We start from the raw sequence: 14,554 nt of genomic DNA on the forward strand, positions 1-14,554 counted from the left end.
AAACAAGGAAAGACAAAAAACATTGTCACTGGGCAGAGAGAGCTCTTTTCAGACAGATCAGCTTCTGGAAGAATCCCAAAGTTGTCATCAAAACCAAAAAGCCTCACTTCTTACACAAACTGTTAAGCCTTAGGCTAGGAAGGATTTTCAAAGCAGAGACAGAGTCTGCTTTATTTTGCATCATTGTGAATACATAATTTTTGGTGAAGTTAATGAGTGATAGAAGCTGGAGAACAGGCTTCCTTCAGTGTTCAGACACAAAATCAGAGAGTCATATGCAATGAGAAGTCATTTAAGCTCTCCTTTATTTAGAACAAGTGTTTATATTCAGTGTGTCTCTAAGGGAGAGGTGCAGACAATGGTCTCCACAGTCTTTCTACTGTATCCCTTACAGATCTTTTACAAACTCAATCAAAAATTATCTGAAAAATCTGTCCAGTCAGGTAGCTGTGTCCATGATGAGAGATACAGTGCTTCAACATAAATGGAGTGACTCTGGGGCAGAAGAAATCAGCCCTTGATGATCAGATGGTTCTTGTCTCACAGGTAGGCGGCATGATGAAACAAAGATGGCATCAAATAAAGTACCCTTTTACAGCTACATCAAATAGGGAAAATACTGAAGGTTGGCCATCAGACAATCCCTTCAGTATCTCTGCTACCTATTGAATATGTAGAAAGACAGTGTACAGCACAGGTCAAAAACTTGTCTTTGTAACCAAGCCAACTTCTCTTATCTATTAGCATGACCATTGGCACTTCCCCGAGGGTAACCTGGAACAGTTCTACAAAAGGCCTCACTTGTAAATAGATTAAGTATAAAAGGGTAAAGGGTATCATCCACTCAATGTTATGGATTAAAATATAATAGGAAAAGTTCCATATAAAGAAGATACAGGAAAGCAATTTCAAATATTTTCATATATCACATGAATGACTCTTTTTGCTATTTTGACCTACTAATGTACAGTTCTCACCAAGCACTTTCACAGGCAACACAAAAAATATCCACTTTGGAACAATTTAAACTTTTAGATGAACGCTGATCACTCTACAGAGATTGAAAAGATGAGTTCCCTAATAATTTATTACTAAAACTAAATTAAATATGAATTTAAATCTGTTTTTAAAGTGGATTTTAAATCAATTTTTTTAGTCAATCTTTTTTAAAAAATCTAATAGTGAGACGCAAGCAATTCAAGATATTCTAATAAACACTATATTTCACTCTAGGGATACAATATGGTAAGAGAACAGAAAACCAGGCAATTTTAGCTATATTTATGGGGCTTTCCTCTTCTCTGATTGACATTTACAGACTTGATCTTTAATAGTTTTGATAATAATTGAATGTGTTCATTTTACAGATAATATATGACTATAAAAACTACAATTTTTCCACATCTTAATAGGAATTTTACTCACACCCAGGATCAGCAACAGTATAAGCAGAGTGTTTCATCAGTAATACACCAGATGCTGGCAAGAAAGCCTGATAGTGATCAGTTCAGGAACTATTCTAAGTCTTTGAATTATCTTCATTAAGCACAAAACATGGTAGTAATTTTATTTTAATATCAGCATTTTTATCAGACTGTTCCTTAAAAAAAAGACTAAAGTAATTATTTTTGTTCATTAGTTATTCCTTAATGTAACCCACACTGCATTCTGCAAACAAAAGTGTGATTTTTCTTTAAAATCCCTCTTCATAAGGGAGGTACCACGATCAAAGAACTCGGCAGGAGCATCAGTTGGCTGCAATCAGGCACTGACACCTAGTGAATGCTTGCAGCTAAGGAATCCTGTGCTCATCTGCCCCCGGCCCTGCACCACAAGTGTTACCAGCACACTCATCCTGACAAGGTGCTTCAAACACAATGTGTCCCCAATTCCGACTGGGGGGACACCAGGACGTGCGGTACTCCGAGCATGAAAAGGCACATAAAGCATCTGACCAGCTCAAAAGCGTGTATGTCCCTGTAAATGAGTGCCTACTTTGTTCTATTTTTCATGCATAATGGCAGCCTAGTGACTAGTGCTCAGTATGGCAGTGAGAACGAGCAGACAAGTTCCTCCAGACGAGATGGATTTTGCAACCCCCCAAATCCACTCAGGGAGTCAGCTGGCTCCACACACAGCACAATTGTTTTCTTTCCATTATACAGCAGATGGTGCTGGAGATGATCTGAAAAGCCCTTAAACGTGAACGGCACATGCAGAGAAACAGCGGAGACTGCAACCAGAGGATTTATAGCCGAGAACAATCTGGGGTCAGTGATTATGTCATCACATTGTCACTCCTAATGTGTCTCAACAGAGATGCAGAAGCTAGCTGTTCAATCCATTTAACGAGCTCCATGCAGAATCACCAGCCTCACATCCTCACCAGAAACAAGAGAGTTCCTGACATTCTTACTCCACTCCTCTTATTCTTTAATTGCATTTAAGGGATCCCTTTTCCCAAACTTTTGGCATTTCTTCAGCCTAAAACCCAAGGTAGCAATTATCTGTTCTCTTGAATTCTTAGGGAGCGCTGGACAAATAACTCAGTGAAAAACTGCACTGCCTAGTATTACAAGCAAAGCCAGAAAACAAATTCCAAAATAAGCCTTCGGGCTCTTACAAGTGAGTTGAAGTGGTGTTGGAAGGCAGGGGAGGAGGGGCAATGCAATACACTGCCAGATGCTATCCATCTCCGTAAATCTTTTCAGACCCATTTCCAAATTCCACTTTTCACAGCTTGAGTTTCTTCAATTTCCAAACAGAATGTTCCAGAATCACATACAGCATTATGAATTGTATACCTCTGCAGCCTGTAAGCATTTTTCCAATATTATTGACTTTAATGGAAGTTAGTTGGAAGAAAAAAAAAATAAAATCAGTAATTCCAGAACCTCTAGCTTCACTTGAAAAAAAATTATGTGTATCCAAGGTATTCATGCTTGGCTCTGGGTGCTAGGCTCAATTTCTTCATGGATATGCATGTTATTTTGTTACAGCTATAACCTACACAGGTGATAGCAGTAGTGAAAAGTCTTAAACAAATGGATATTTGGATGAAGTTATTACTAAATAGTAGGTTGCTCTTTCCTGTATGATCCTTCTCCAGCAGAACTGATTGTCTTTGAATGGGTAGCTCCAGTTGTAGAGGTCACAGGGGTGTTTTTTCCTTTTCATGATTCCATAATAATCTACATTTGTGTGTGGTGACAGTGGCAGGGGGAAACAGAGGTCTCCCAGCCCAAATCATGAAGACCAGCAGGTCACTGGGAGCTGCCTTTACTATCCAAATTTGTTTTTAATACATCTCTAAATTACCACAGCTTATGAGGATAAATTTCTTAGATGTACTATTCAGAGGCTTTTACAACATTAAATTATCTACTTTACCTGAGCTGATTGTTTCAGCAACTCTGTAATTCCCATTTCCTTTTTACTAGTTACAAAACAAAATAACTCATACTAAACTGTGGGGTTATGGCAGGAACTTGACAAATCTGAATAACTGGCTTCTTATTTTGGAATAAGTGCTCAGAAGGAAAAACAACAACACAGAAAAGCTATCTAACTTTGAAAAACGACCAAAGCAGAGTCACTCTATCAAGGCTTATCCTATAGTTATTTGGTTCAGGATACACCCCAAACATCCCATGCCACTTTTGCTCAGCTGAGATGGTGAGGGACAGACACTGAAAAACACACAAAATAACTGCCACTGTTAATAAATTTTAGTTTGTGAATTGGGTGCAGTATTTTGAGATCCTTCATTTAAAAAATACAGTGTAAGTCTGTTAAAGAAGTAAATATTTTATGAATGCATCTTGGAAACAAGTTCAAGCCAAAGTAAACATTAGCAGAAACAGAGCAAATTCTAAGCAACTAAACTCTCAGTGGTTTTATAAGCATATATGATGTTCACAAATATATAAACATACAAATTTTTGGGTATATAGAGTGCTCTCCTGCTTGTTGAAAACTGGAAGACAACATGTTTTTCTATGCTATCACCACAGTAAGGCTTGACAATTTTTTCATCATTTCTTATACCACGTTAAAAATTAGAATAGGTATTCTTGTCAAATAAGAATTCACATTTAGGTGTAAACATATGGGCAAAACACAGATGATTGGGAGGAACCTGAGGGGGAACAGCAGAGTGCCTGATCAGCTTTCAATGATCAAAATTTCTTTTGTAATAAAGAATATTTATACTCCCTCAAAGCAGTATCCTGCTTGGCAGCTCAAAAATCCTTGTTGCCATGGGAACTGCAAAAGAAGCCAGTTGTGACATAGCAAGCCTATAACAGAAACAAGTCTACTGTGAAATGACCAACAGTTCAGGGTTTTGTATAAAAAATGCCTGAGTATTTTCAACCTGAAAACAAAATGCTGCCTCAAATCTTTCTTCCAAATCCTCCTTCCACAAATATCTTGCAAATTTTCACTAAAATATAGACATTGTCTATACAAAATGAGGCAAATTTGTATTTCATACCTACTACATCCAGCACAAAAATACCTACTTCCATGTGTGTCCTTTGCAGACATATTTGGTACAAAGTGCACATTAGTGATTTAGATTACTGTAATTTATGTAGAGAGACAAAGATCTCAAAAAAACAGAAGAGACAAAAGACTAAAGCACAGACAAAAAAATACTGCATATAAAGGAAGACTTCTAATGCAATGATATAAAACAGTATTTCTAGGGTATACATGCAATTTGCCCTTTGTATCTATTCTCACCAGGTAACAAAAATCAGTGCTTGATTACTAAAATAGAACATCATGCCTTTTGAGAAGGCTGTTGGCACTTCAAAGCAAAGTGAAAAAGCAGTGTCAAACCCATAGTCATGCAGTTCCCACTTGAACACAAACAGTTTGCAGAAGTGTGAATAAAAAAAACCCAACAGGCTGATCAAAGGATCCATGTAATAACATGGAACTCATACTTTCAAACATAACCCTTTCAGTACCCCATTATAATCTTATCAAGACACTAGACTTATTTTCCTGTCAAATATGTGTGTGATAAAAATGTCCTGAGAACACCACATGGTAAGTACTGCATTGAAATGCTGTGACCTTTGGGTCACATATGCTGATTTGTGACACAACAATGAAGTTGGGGAGAGCCCCAAAGAAAACAGTTTTGCAAAACAGTTACCTGCAAAACTGCTTTTATATGTCAAAGCAGTCTCGGATATGTTTAAAATACCTTTTAACATTTTAACTACTTAAGTATCACATTATGACTAATTTAAAAAGAATCTTAGGGAACTAGGTACAAGTCTTATCTGCAGACTGCCTCATGGCTCCAGATTGCTTTGCAGAACCATTAATTAGGAAATACATTCTTTTTTATCTGTCCTAACAACACTTGCTTATCAGACAGCACATTATACAGAATGTATTATCACCAAAACCAATTAGTTTGGATTACCTTCACTTCACCCCCCTCCCTGGAGGGCAGATAAGAGCAGCTATATCCATTTTGGCCATGCCCACTCTCCTTTTTGACCTAGCCTGCACACCCTGGCACAGAACTGTGCTGGTCTTGCCAAATGCTTGGACTAATCATCAAGTAACTGAGGCTATTGAGAGTAATGGAAGGCATTCCCAATGGAGAGGGCCCTGCCTGGGAAATGGGAAATGCAACAGGCTTCTCTTTTTTACCTGTCAAAGCCATAGAGCAAACAGGATGAAGGAGAGGGAGAGCAGTGATACCTGCATCTTTATTAAGGTCTGCAAAAGTATTTAAACTGGACTCAAAAAGTCAAGCAATTTACAACAAAGTGAACCAGTTCAGTGAGAAAACCTCTAAAAGATAAAATTTTACTTTCAGAATAGTGTGGCATTATTCATTTGACAAGTTTTTAGAATTAGCAAAAACATATGCTTCCTTAAATGGGTTGTGGGGTAAGAGAATAATACAGTACAATGATGCATACTAGAAACAGCAAAAAATAAAAATATTAAATCTTCTAGATAATTTTAGATGCAGTCCTTCACTTAACAGTGCATCTATTTGATGAATCCTTTTTCCAGTAACACAAATGTTCTATTTTTATCAAATTCATACACACCTTAGGGAGATGTCTTCACTGCCAGAGATACCTGTGAGAGATGAAAAGATTGATGTCCAGAGACCCTCTGGAGTGCAGGTGTGAGGGGACAGGGGCAGGTCAGGCCTTGCCCTGGTGCCCTGCTCCACACCCCCCACCCTAGAGCCTGCTGCACCCCAGCCCTGCTGTGGCTGCCAGTTCCTGGCACAGGGGAAGCAATGCTCCACACCCCACCTCTGGAGCCCCTAACCCAGCTCCTAAGCGGCCAAATGACCACAAGTCCCACCTGGGGGAAGGGCCCAGGAAGGCCAAGGGGTATTTAAGGCCAACCACAAAGAAATCAGATCTCTTGACCCTACTTCCTCTTGGAATTTTTATCTCAGTACCACTGGAATCCAGGAGTTGGTACTGATATGTCTCCTTTTCTGGATCTTTTCTGCCTTCCTTTCTTCTTCTAATTCCTTCTTCTTGGAATTTTTAAGAACTTTAAACTGAATTGGTTTACAGTTTGCTAAGTTGAATGGGCCAAGTTAATGCTTTGAGAAATGTTTTATGTTGATTGAATGCTGCATTAAACCCTTTTCAAAGTTTCTTTGATTTTCTAAAGTTGCCAATAAAGTTCTTTTTGCTGTTTTGATCTCTTGAGAATACCTTGTCATTATTTCTCCTGTGGGTCTAACATAGAATACATGAACAACTAAGACCTTTCCAATGGCTCATCAAGTGAGTTGCTTACGGCCTTTACAGCACTCAAACCTTCTTATTCTCTGGCTCAACATTTCTCTAATTTAGTGTGCTGGGTTTGGCTTGGAGAGAGTTAAATTTCTTCATAGCAGCTGGTATGGTGCTGTGTTTTGGATTTGTGCTGGACACAGTGTTGGTAATTCCAGGATGATTTTGTCATTGCTGAGCAGTGCTCACACACAGTCAAAGCCTTTCCTGCACCTCACACAGCCCCACCAAGGAGGAGAATGGGGTGCACAAGGAGCTGGGAGGGGACACAGCCAGGACAGCTGCCCCAGCTGAGCACAGGGATATCCCACACCATAGGGTGTCATGCTCACCATACAAACCTGGGGAAGAAGGGGGAAGGGGAGGTGTTTGCAGTGACAGTGTTTGTTCCCAAGTCTCCTTACGTGTGGTGCAGCCCTGGCTGTCCTGGATGTGGCTGAGCACCAGCCTGCCCATGGGAGCTGCTGGATGGATGCCTTGTTTGGCTTTGTTTGTGTGCACAGCTTTTCCTTTACCTACTGAACTGCCTTTACCTCAACCCACAATTTTCCTCACTTTTACCCTTTTGATCGTCTCCCCCATCCTGCTGCTGGAGTGAGTGAACAGCTGTGCAGCATTTAGTTGCCAGCTGGGGTTAAACCAAAACCATCAGTCACCATCAACCACCTGTAGGAGATTCCCCCATAGAAAGTAAACCAAACCCCAGCTCAGCCCCATTCCCTCCCCTTCACTTTGAACAAACAGACTGATGTAGTACATCCATGCAGTAACATCTGTCTGTGGTTGAAGCAAGCTGTGCTACCAGTGTGACAAGTGCCAAACAAGGCTGTCTGCCGATCTGTAGCGTCTCTACAAGGCCATTTGTTTCCAAAATACAACAATTTACAATAGTGAATGTGTGTTGTAACACACATTACAACCTCCTGCAGTTGCTTATTGCTTATTCCCTCCACAGCCATTGCAATGCAATCACAGAGACAGGAAATAACTTTAAATTGTCATTAGAACAACCTCACAAAGACAAAAATCTAAACACTAGACACAAGACCTATCACAAAGATAAATTCATAGCAAGGTAACAGTGCATGCTGCAAACACTTTTTGGACTACTACACAAGTAAGTGTAGTAGTCCCCACAGACTGAAGAAACCAGTCTACATTCAAGCACTTTAGATTCCATATATACTACCTAACTCAAAATACAAACAGATTTCCCAAGGTTCAACCAAAATTCTACCACATATTGCAGAAAGCTCTCTTTAGTTCATAGTAAATGCTAAGTAGACCTAAAAAGCTTTATGAAGTGTAAGAACACTTTAAAATAAAGCATGCTTAGTCACAAACTATCCACATTTTCTCATTTTGCTGCACTTAACTGCATTCTCTAAAACAAATTATGATGACAATTTTAGTGACTAGTGAGGGATGTTGCCGAGTTAACCTGAACTACTCTTCAAACAATAAACATGAATATACCATCTTGAAACAATAGCCACAGATAAGAACAGGCATACAAAAAGGGCAGACCTTTCCTTGTAGTCAATTTTTAAAACCCCTATTTTAGAGATTACTTTAGCCTGCTTTGCTCTGACAACACTAAAAAGCACATAAGTTGTTCTGGAATCACCCTAAGGTATGTCACTCCAGCACCTTTGCCCTTGCGTGTTTGTTTACGTTGCCACTTTTCAGGGTAAATATACTGAAATTTACAAATCCCTTAGAGCTTTGTTTTTTCTACAGACACTATGCAAAAATCCATTCTCCAATTTGCCCACTGATAAAGTAAGGGTGACAAATGTGGATGTGAAATCTTTTGTGGCAGACTTTTGTCAGCAATCTTTCCCCAGTAAAACATCCTCCTTCAGAACACTGCAATATATGGTGGGTATAGTTACCCATTAAGTGTGAACGAACATGGGAAACTGAGCATGTTTTGCAGCCTGAAACAAGCTGTTTATTATTTGGCTCTACTAGCTTCTCACAACTGTTTGTCTTCCTGTGTACTGAGAGCAGAAGATGTTTTAGACAAAGACTGAACTGGAGGTATATCACCGCTCCCGAGTTTGCTGTGTTGAGTGGATATAGAACACAGTTTCTCACACAGGACAAGAACAGTCTTGCAGCATCACAGATCTATCCAGAACCACAGACTACACAGAAATCCCCTGAGACGTTTCCCATTTATTCCGCTATGCCGGGGCCAGCGCAGCCCGGTCCGTGCGCTCCGCCCAGCGAGGCCAGGCCCGGCCCTGCACCCCCGGCCTAGCGGGGCCCAGCGGGGCAGACCCACCCACCCCGAGGGGCTCCGGCCCGAGGGCCGCGGCTGGGAATGGACCTGCTGGGCCAGCGGCAGCGCCGAGGGACGGCCAGAACCCCAGGAGCCCTAACCCAAGGTAGCCGCAGGCCACCTCACCTCACCTCGCATCCCTTTCCACCTCAGGTGTGCCAAACGCCAGCAGAGACAGGCGCTCTTACGGGCGAGGATCCAGATCGCCTCCGCTCTGGGGACAGCCGCTGTCTCTGGGTGACTCCCAAGCGCAGATGCCAGCGGGGTTTGTCCTCCTCTCTCCTCACCCGGATCTCCCAGCCCCTGCGCTGGCAGCGGGCGCGCCGCGCTCCGCCGCCGCCGTAGCGCTGGCAGACGCGCACTGCGCCTGCGGGCCCTCACCTGAGCCGCCGGGATCCCAGCGCTGCCGGGCGCCTCCCGGGCTCGCCAGCCGGGCCCGCGCCCGCTCCGGCAGCCGCCGCCGCCAGGGACGCCGGGCCCCCGCCCTCCATCGCCAGCAGAGAGCGCGGCCAGCGGCGCTGCCCCGGCTCCGGGGCGGGGTGACCCCAGCGGCTCCCGCTCCGCCCTCCCCGGGACGCTGCTCGGCCCCGGGCGCTGCCGAGCCGGGCGGGGCCGGGGCAGCTCCGAGCGGGATGCTGCGGGACACGCGTGGGCATCGCCCGTGTCCCATGGGTCTGTCACAGGTGTTTCCAGTACTGCTGCAGATCTGTTTCCTAAACAAACAACAAAGGGAGGGGTACCCAAGCACAACCACAGCTGCTTGTTGTTCTGCTTGTTGTTTGAGGCATTTAATAATTTCTTACTTTGTGCTCGTCTTCTGGTAAGCGCAAACCCCTCTCAGACACATACTAATTATTTTCAGTCTAAGTCAGACAAATTTATTATTTATGTAGCTGCTATTTTTTCAAGACTTTTCTCTCCCCAAAACCAACCAAACCAGCGTGAAACTTGTCCTTTAATTACACACTTTGGATTGTGGATATTTTGGATTTTGGGTTCTCTCATCTCTCCCTATCTTACACCCTGCCCTGACAATTGTTTTTTACAGCTGATGTGAAAAATCCAACAGAAACACTGCAGCCTAAGTGCTCACTACACGAGAGTAGCAATACTCGTTTCTAGGGTGAACAACCTCAACAGACCATCAGTGGTTGAAAATTGTGGAGAGAAGGGACGAAAGGCATGCACCATCTGACTGCTCCATTTGTGTTTCTCCTGGGGTGCACACCCGGACCTCAGAGTTCCACATCACACAGATTCCTGGGTACATCTGGTCTTCCCAGTACTCTTCAGAGGATCTGATGAAGAGTGCATATCTGCACATCTATGATGATGATTAGAGTTTGTGGTTTAAATTTGTTCAGTGTAACCTTCATGGCATTACTTTAAATTTAAAACAGAGAAAAATTCTTCTTAGAAATAGCACTCAAATATGATTGCTACCTAAAAATTTGGCTCTCATGTCTTATCATAAAATAATAAATTATACTTAGAAAATAATGAGATAAATATTTTTTTCTTTATAACACAAAGATAATTCTTCACTTCAAATGTAAAATATAATTGAAATGATACATACATTGCAGCCTTGGTAGCTAGAGACTTTCTTTAATATCTGGTTTTTTAGGTGTCTCAGAACACCTGATATGAAAAAGGGATTGAAGCATCATGAGCTCTTAAATGTTATCCAGGGATCCTGAATAGGATTAATAATCTCAAGAGTGTAAACTGAAATGATGTTTAAGATCTTTCAGAAAGCATACAGCTTCAATTTTTTTACTTTTCACAAACCTATTTCTAACATTTTATATATATTTTACTTTCATAGCACCTCTTGATATTCAATATTTTTTAGTGGGAAAATAAAAAATGCACACAAAACAATTAAATACAATAAAAAATGAAGTCTTTATTCTTTTGGCTCAACTGTAATGTGGTTTACTGTTCTTTATGGTAATAGCATTTTCCTGCATGCAGTTCACCGACACACAAGTCAATATTTTTGTAAAAGGAGGAGTCAACATCGAATTTTTGCTTGTGTAAGAAACACAAAATGTCCTGATGTGATCAATTATACAAGTTTGCTATTTAATTCCTGTGGAAAAAAAAAAAGCATTGTGGATCCCATATTATATTTAGAACAGTTCTAGTGCAGCATGAATCAACAAGAATAAGAATAGTCTATGTAAACAAACACTGGTAAAGATTTCATGAATAAAAATACTACCTTGAAACTTCTGATGCAGGCAGTGCTAGAATCTTAAACAAATCCTCCCCACCACATTTCAATTACAAGTTATATCTATTTGGAAGCAAGTGCATTTTGGACTCAGTTTGAAACTTATTTCACATTAAAATGTGTGCAAAAATACAGTACTAATAAAAAAGCAGAAACCTAAAGCTACCCCATTCTTTCCTTTGTTTCTTATTTCGTGAAGTTCTTGAATTAAAAAGTGCTATGGATAGAAAGTAATAAAAGTGACAGTAACATCAACCTGAAGATAATTCTCATTTCTTATTTTATGTACAAAATGCTGAAAAATAAAATAAAATGGTATTTTTTACATTATTTATATTTTCTTAGAAAATTCTATCCATGTAGTTTTCAACAGATTAAGCAGTTTGCAACATATCCTGTACAGTCTGACTATGCACTGTACAGTAGTCACTTAAAATTTTAGAATGCAAAGCAAGAAGCTCTTAAATAACTGCAAACTATTGCTTGATGTCGTGAAAGAATGATGACCAATTGAACAATTTATTTCACTTAACCACTGAGCTATGGCTTCCCCTATTAGACTCTTAACAGTGGAAGGAGTAAAATTACAGCAGCAAAGGCAAGATAAACATGCATCAGTGATAGCTTCCAAACTGTCTATAATGGTACAGAATACTTCATATTAGCTGTTGAGAGATTGCAAATTACACTTACTGTGGTACATATTTGATGCAATAAATATTGTGCACATGTCATTATTTGTTTGCTCAAACATGCACCACGGGATAAAATAACTATTTACAGAGAGGGTACTTTTTTAATCAACACATACAATGTCAACCTTGCTGAGAGCAGAAGATGGCTAAATGATACTGCAGGGTGAAGCAGAACAACTTCATAATCCTTGTGTTTTGCGGGTTTTTGGTAAGCTCAATTTCCCAAGGTCAGGTAAACTGTTTTCCGCAGAAGAATACTTAGAAGTGGACTCTATGTCCCTCGGTAAAATTTTTATACAGACATTGTTCAACTACTGTTAAATGACTTATGAAAAAATAAAACATCTGTTCTATTATTGTAGACTCTATGGGACTTTACAGGCACATTAAGATTTGTCTGGATGAGATACGGATACTGTTATTAAGCACCTCAACATACAGAGCCACCCTGAAACATGGAAGTAGTCAGACTGCTGCTTTGTGCGACGTCATGTTTTCCCATGCATGAACTACAAGTGCAGCATGCCTTCATGCAAATCACTTCTGTTTGTACATTATAGAGAATCCGAGAGTAGAACACCTGGTCCTCATACCCCCTTCCCCAACATAAAACCCATTTACAAAAATAGTCACATATAATAGTAAACAACCTGTGAATTAAAAAATGATAGGTTCACCAACACTGATTTTTGTAAAAATATGGCAAATGTGACTGTTGAAATGCTAACAGTGGATACAATTTTTGTACTGTGTGTTTCATGTTAAACACAGAGATTCATAGGTTTGCACCTTATTTTTTTAACTGGTCCCTACAGTCTGGTTGGCCATTTTATCATCTCTTCAGCAGTGTCAGCTGGTACTAAAAACAACAACCTCCTGTCAAGATGTTACCCTGTTTTACAGAGTTGCAGTTTGATGACGAGGGGTCACTGTCTTGCTATAGGCACTGACCTTATATATATATATAATTATATATATATCTATATATGTAAAAACTGACAGTTTGGCATGTACCTCCTACAGGAGTCCTGTTGACACAAATACATACTTTTTCAGGCTGTAAAGAGTTTATTACAAACAGCTTTCTATGTTACTTTTTACTTTCCCTGCTGTCTTTACCTTTATCTTCTTTTTCTGACTTGTCTTTTTCATATTTATCCTTGTCTGGCTTTGTTACACTGTCATAAGAAGGTGGGGAGGTTGTGGATGGGGTCATATCTGTTTTTTCTGGAGTGGAGTTCTCATTTAGTTTATCCATAATCATATCTTCTTTCATGGGCAGATCATCTTCCTCTTTACCTTTATCCTGACTAAATATACATGATACTTTTTTGACTTTTTGCCTCAGGAGATGACGTCTGTAAGCACGCTGAATGATGACAGCAGACACCTCCTCTTGCTTTCGTTTCAGTGTGGTTGTAATTGGTTCATAGGAGACTTTAGAAGGATTGGCTGCCATAAACCGATCTTCCATCTGTATTCTGAGGGCGTCCATCTCCCCACTTTCCCCCAAAACACGCTTTGTGAAAGCAAACAAGATGTCAAGGCAGTGAATTCTGTCACCACTCACCATGGGCAGATCCATTGCAATGAGCTGGACTTTGTTGGGTTTTGCTATGAGAAGAGGTGGATCTAATGAAGCAGCAAAATCTGATAATTTACTGAACTCTATGAATTGTGTTGCATCGGGGTCAAACTTCTCCCAAACCTCATAAAACATCTCAAAGTCATCCTCGCTCAAGGGTTCAGCGCTTTCTTCAGTAGCAACACTGAAGTTCTCCAAAATCACAGCAATGTACATGTTCACCACTACCAGAAAGGATATGATAATGTAGCTGACAAAGAAGAAAATCCCAACAGAAGGGTTGCCACAGTCACCTTTCACAGAGCTCCCTGGATGATCTTTATGTGGGTCACAGTCTGGCTCCCCACTGTTGAGAATTGGGGCGAGCAAACCGTCCCAGCCAGCGGACGTGGTGATCTGGAACAGGCAGATCATGCTGTTGCCAAACGTTTCAAAGTTGAACATGTCATCAATCCCAACTTCCCTCTTGACGTAGGCAAAGTTGGACATGCCAAATATGGCATAGATGAACATGACCAGGAAGAGCAGCAGCCCAATGTTGAACAAAGCAGGAAGAGACATCATCAAAGCAAAAAGCAGAGTGCGGATTCCCTTAGCGCCTTTAATGAGGCGCAGGATTCGACCGATCCTGGCAAGCCGGATGACTCTGAATAGTGTGGGAGATACAAAGTACTTCTCAATCATCTCAGCCAAAAACATACCTGGGAAAAAACAAGTTAAATCAGTAATGAGTATTATTACATTTTAAAACCACTGCTAAAGATATATTCTACAAGGATTGTAGAACTTTAAGAGTAGGATACTTAAACAGATTTTTAGGAATTAGGATACTTAAACAGATTTTTAGGAATTAGCCATTCAGGTTTTTTACAAAACCTTTGTGTTTGGTATACTTTTTTAGGACAAACTGATAACTAGTGTATGTATTTTAGCAAATGCTGAGATTAGAGG

The 14,554-nt window shown here is 40.5% G+C and overlaps 2 protein-coding genes across 8 annotated transcripts in view; both read right to left on the reverse strand.

The window, feature by feature from the left end:
• CSRNP3 (cysteine and serine rich nuclear protein 3) overlaps window positions 1-9,451 on the reverse strand; it is a 97,859-nt gene extending 88,408 nt beyond the window's left edge. For both annotated transcript variants that reach the window (XM_066553932.1, XM_066553934.1), the window contains exon 1: window positions 9,216-9,451. The gene's annotated coding sequence lies outside the window, so the exon portion shown is untranslated. The remainder of the gene's footprint in view (window positions 1-9,215) is intronic.
• Window positions 9,452-10,973: 1,522 nt separating this feature from the next.
• Window positions 10,974-14,554, reverse strand: part of SCN2A (sodium voltage-gated channel alpha subunit 2) — a 73,507-nt gene continuing 69,926 nt past the window's right edge. For all 6 annotated transcript variants that reach the window (XM_066553929.1, XM_066553925.1, XM_066553930.1 and 3 more), the window contains one exon: window positions 10,974-14,304. In XM_066553929.1, coding sequence (XP_066410026.1) covers window positions 13,109-14,304 — 1,196 coding nt within the window. In that variant the 3' untranslated portion in view covers window positions 10,974-13,108. The remainder of the gene's footprint in view (window positions 14,305-14,554) is intronic.

Source organism: Molothrus aeneus, chromosome 7 (assembly GCF_037042795.1).
Source record: "Molothrus aeneus isolate 106 chromosome 7, BPBGC_Maene_1.0, whole genome shotgun sequence".
Taxonomy (NCBI): domain Eukaryota; kingdom Metazoa; phylum Chordata; class Aves; order Passeriformes; family Icteridae; genus Molothrus; species Molothrus aeneus.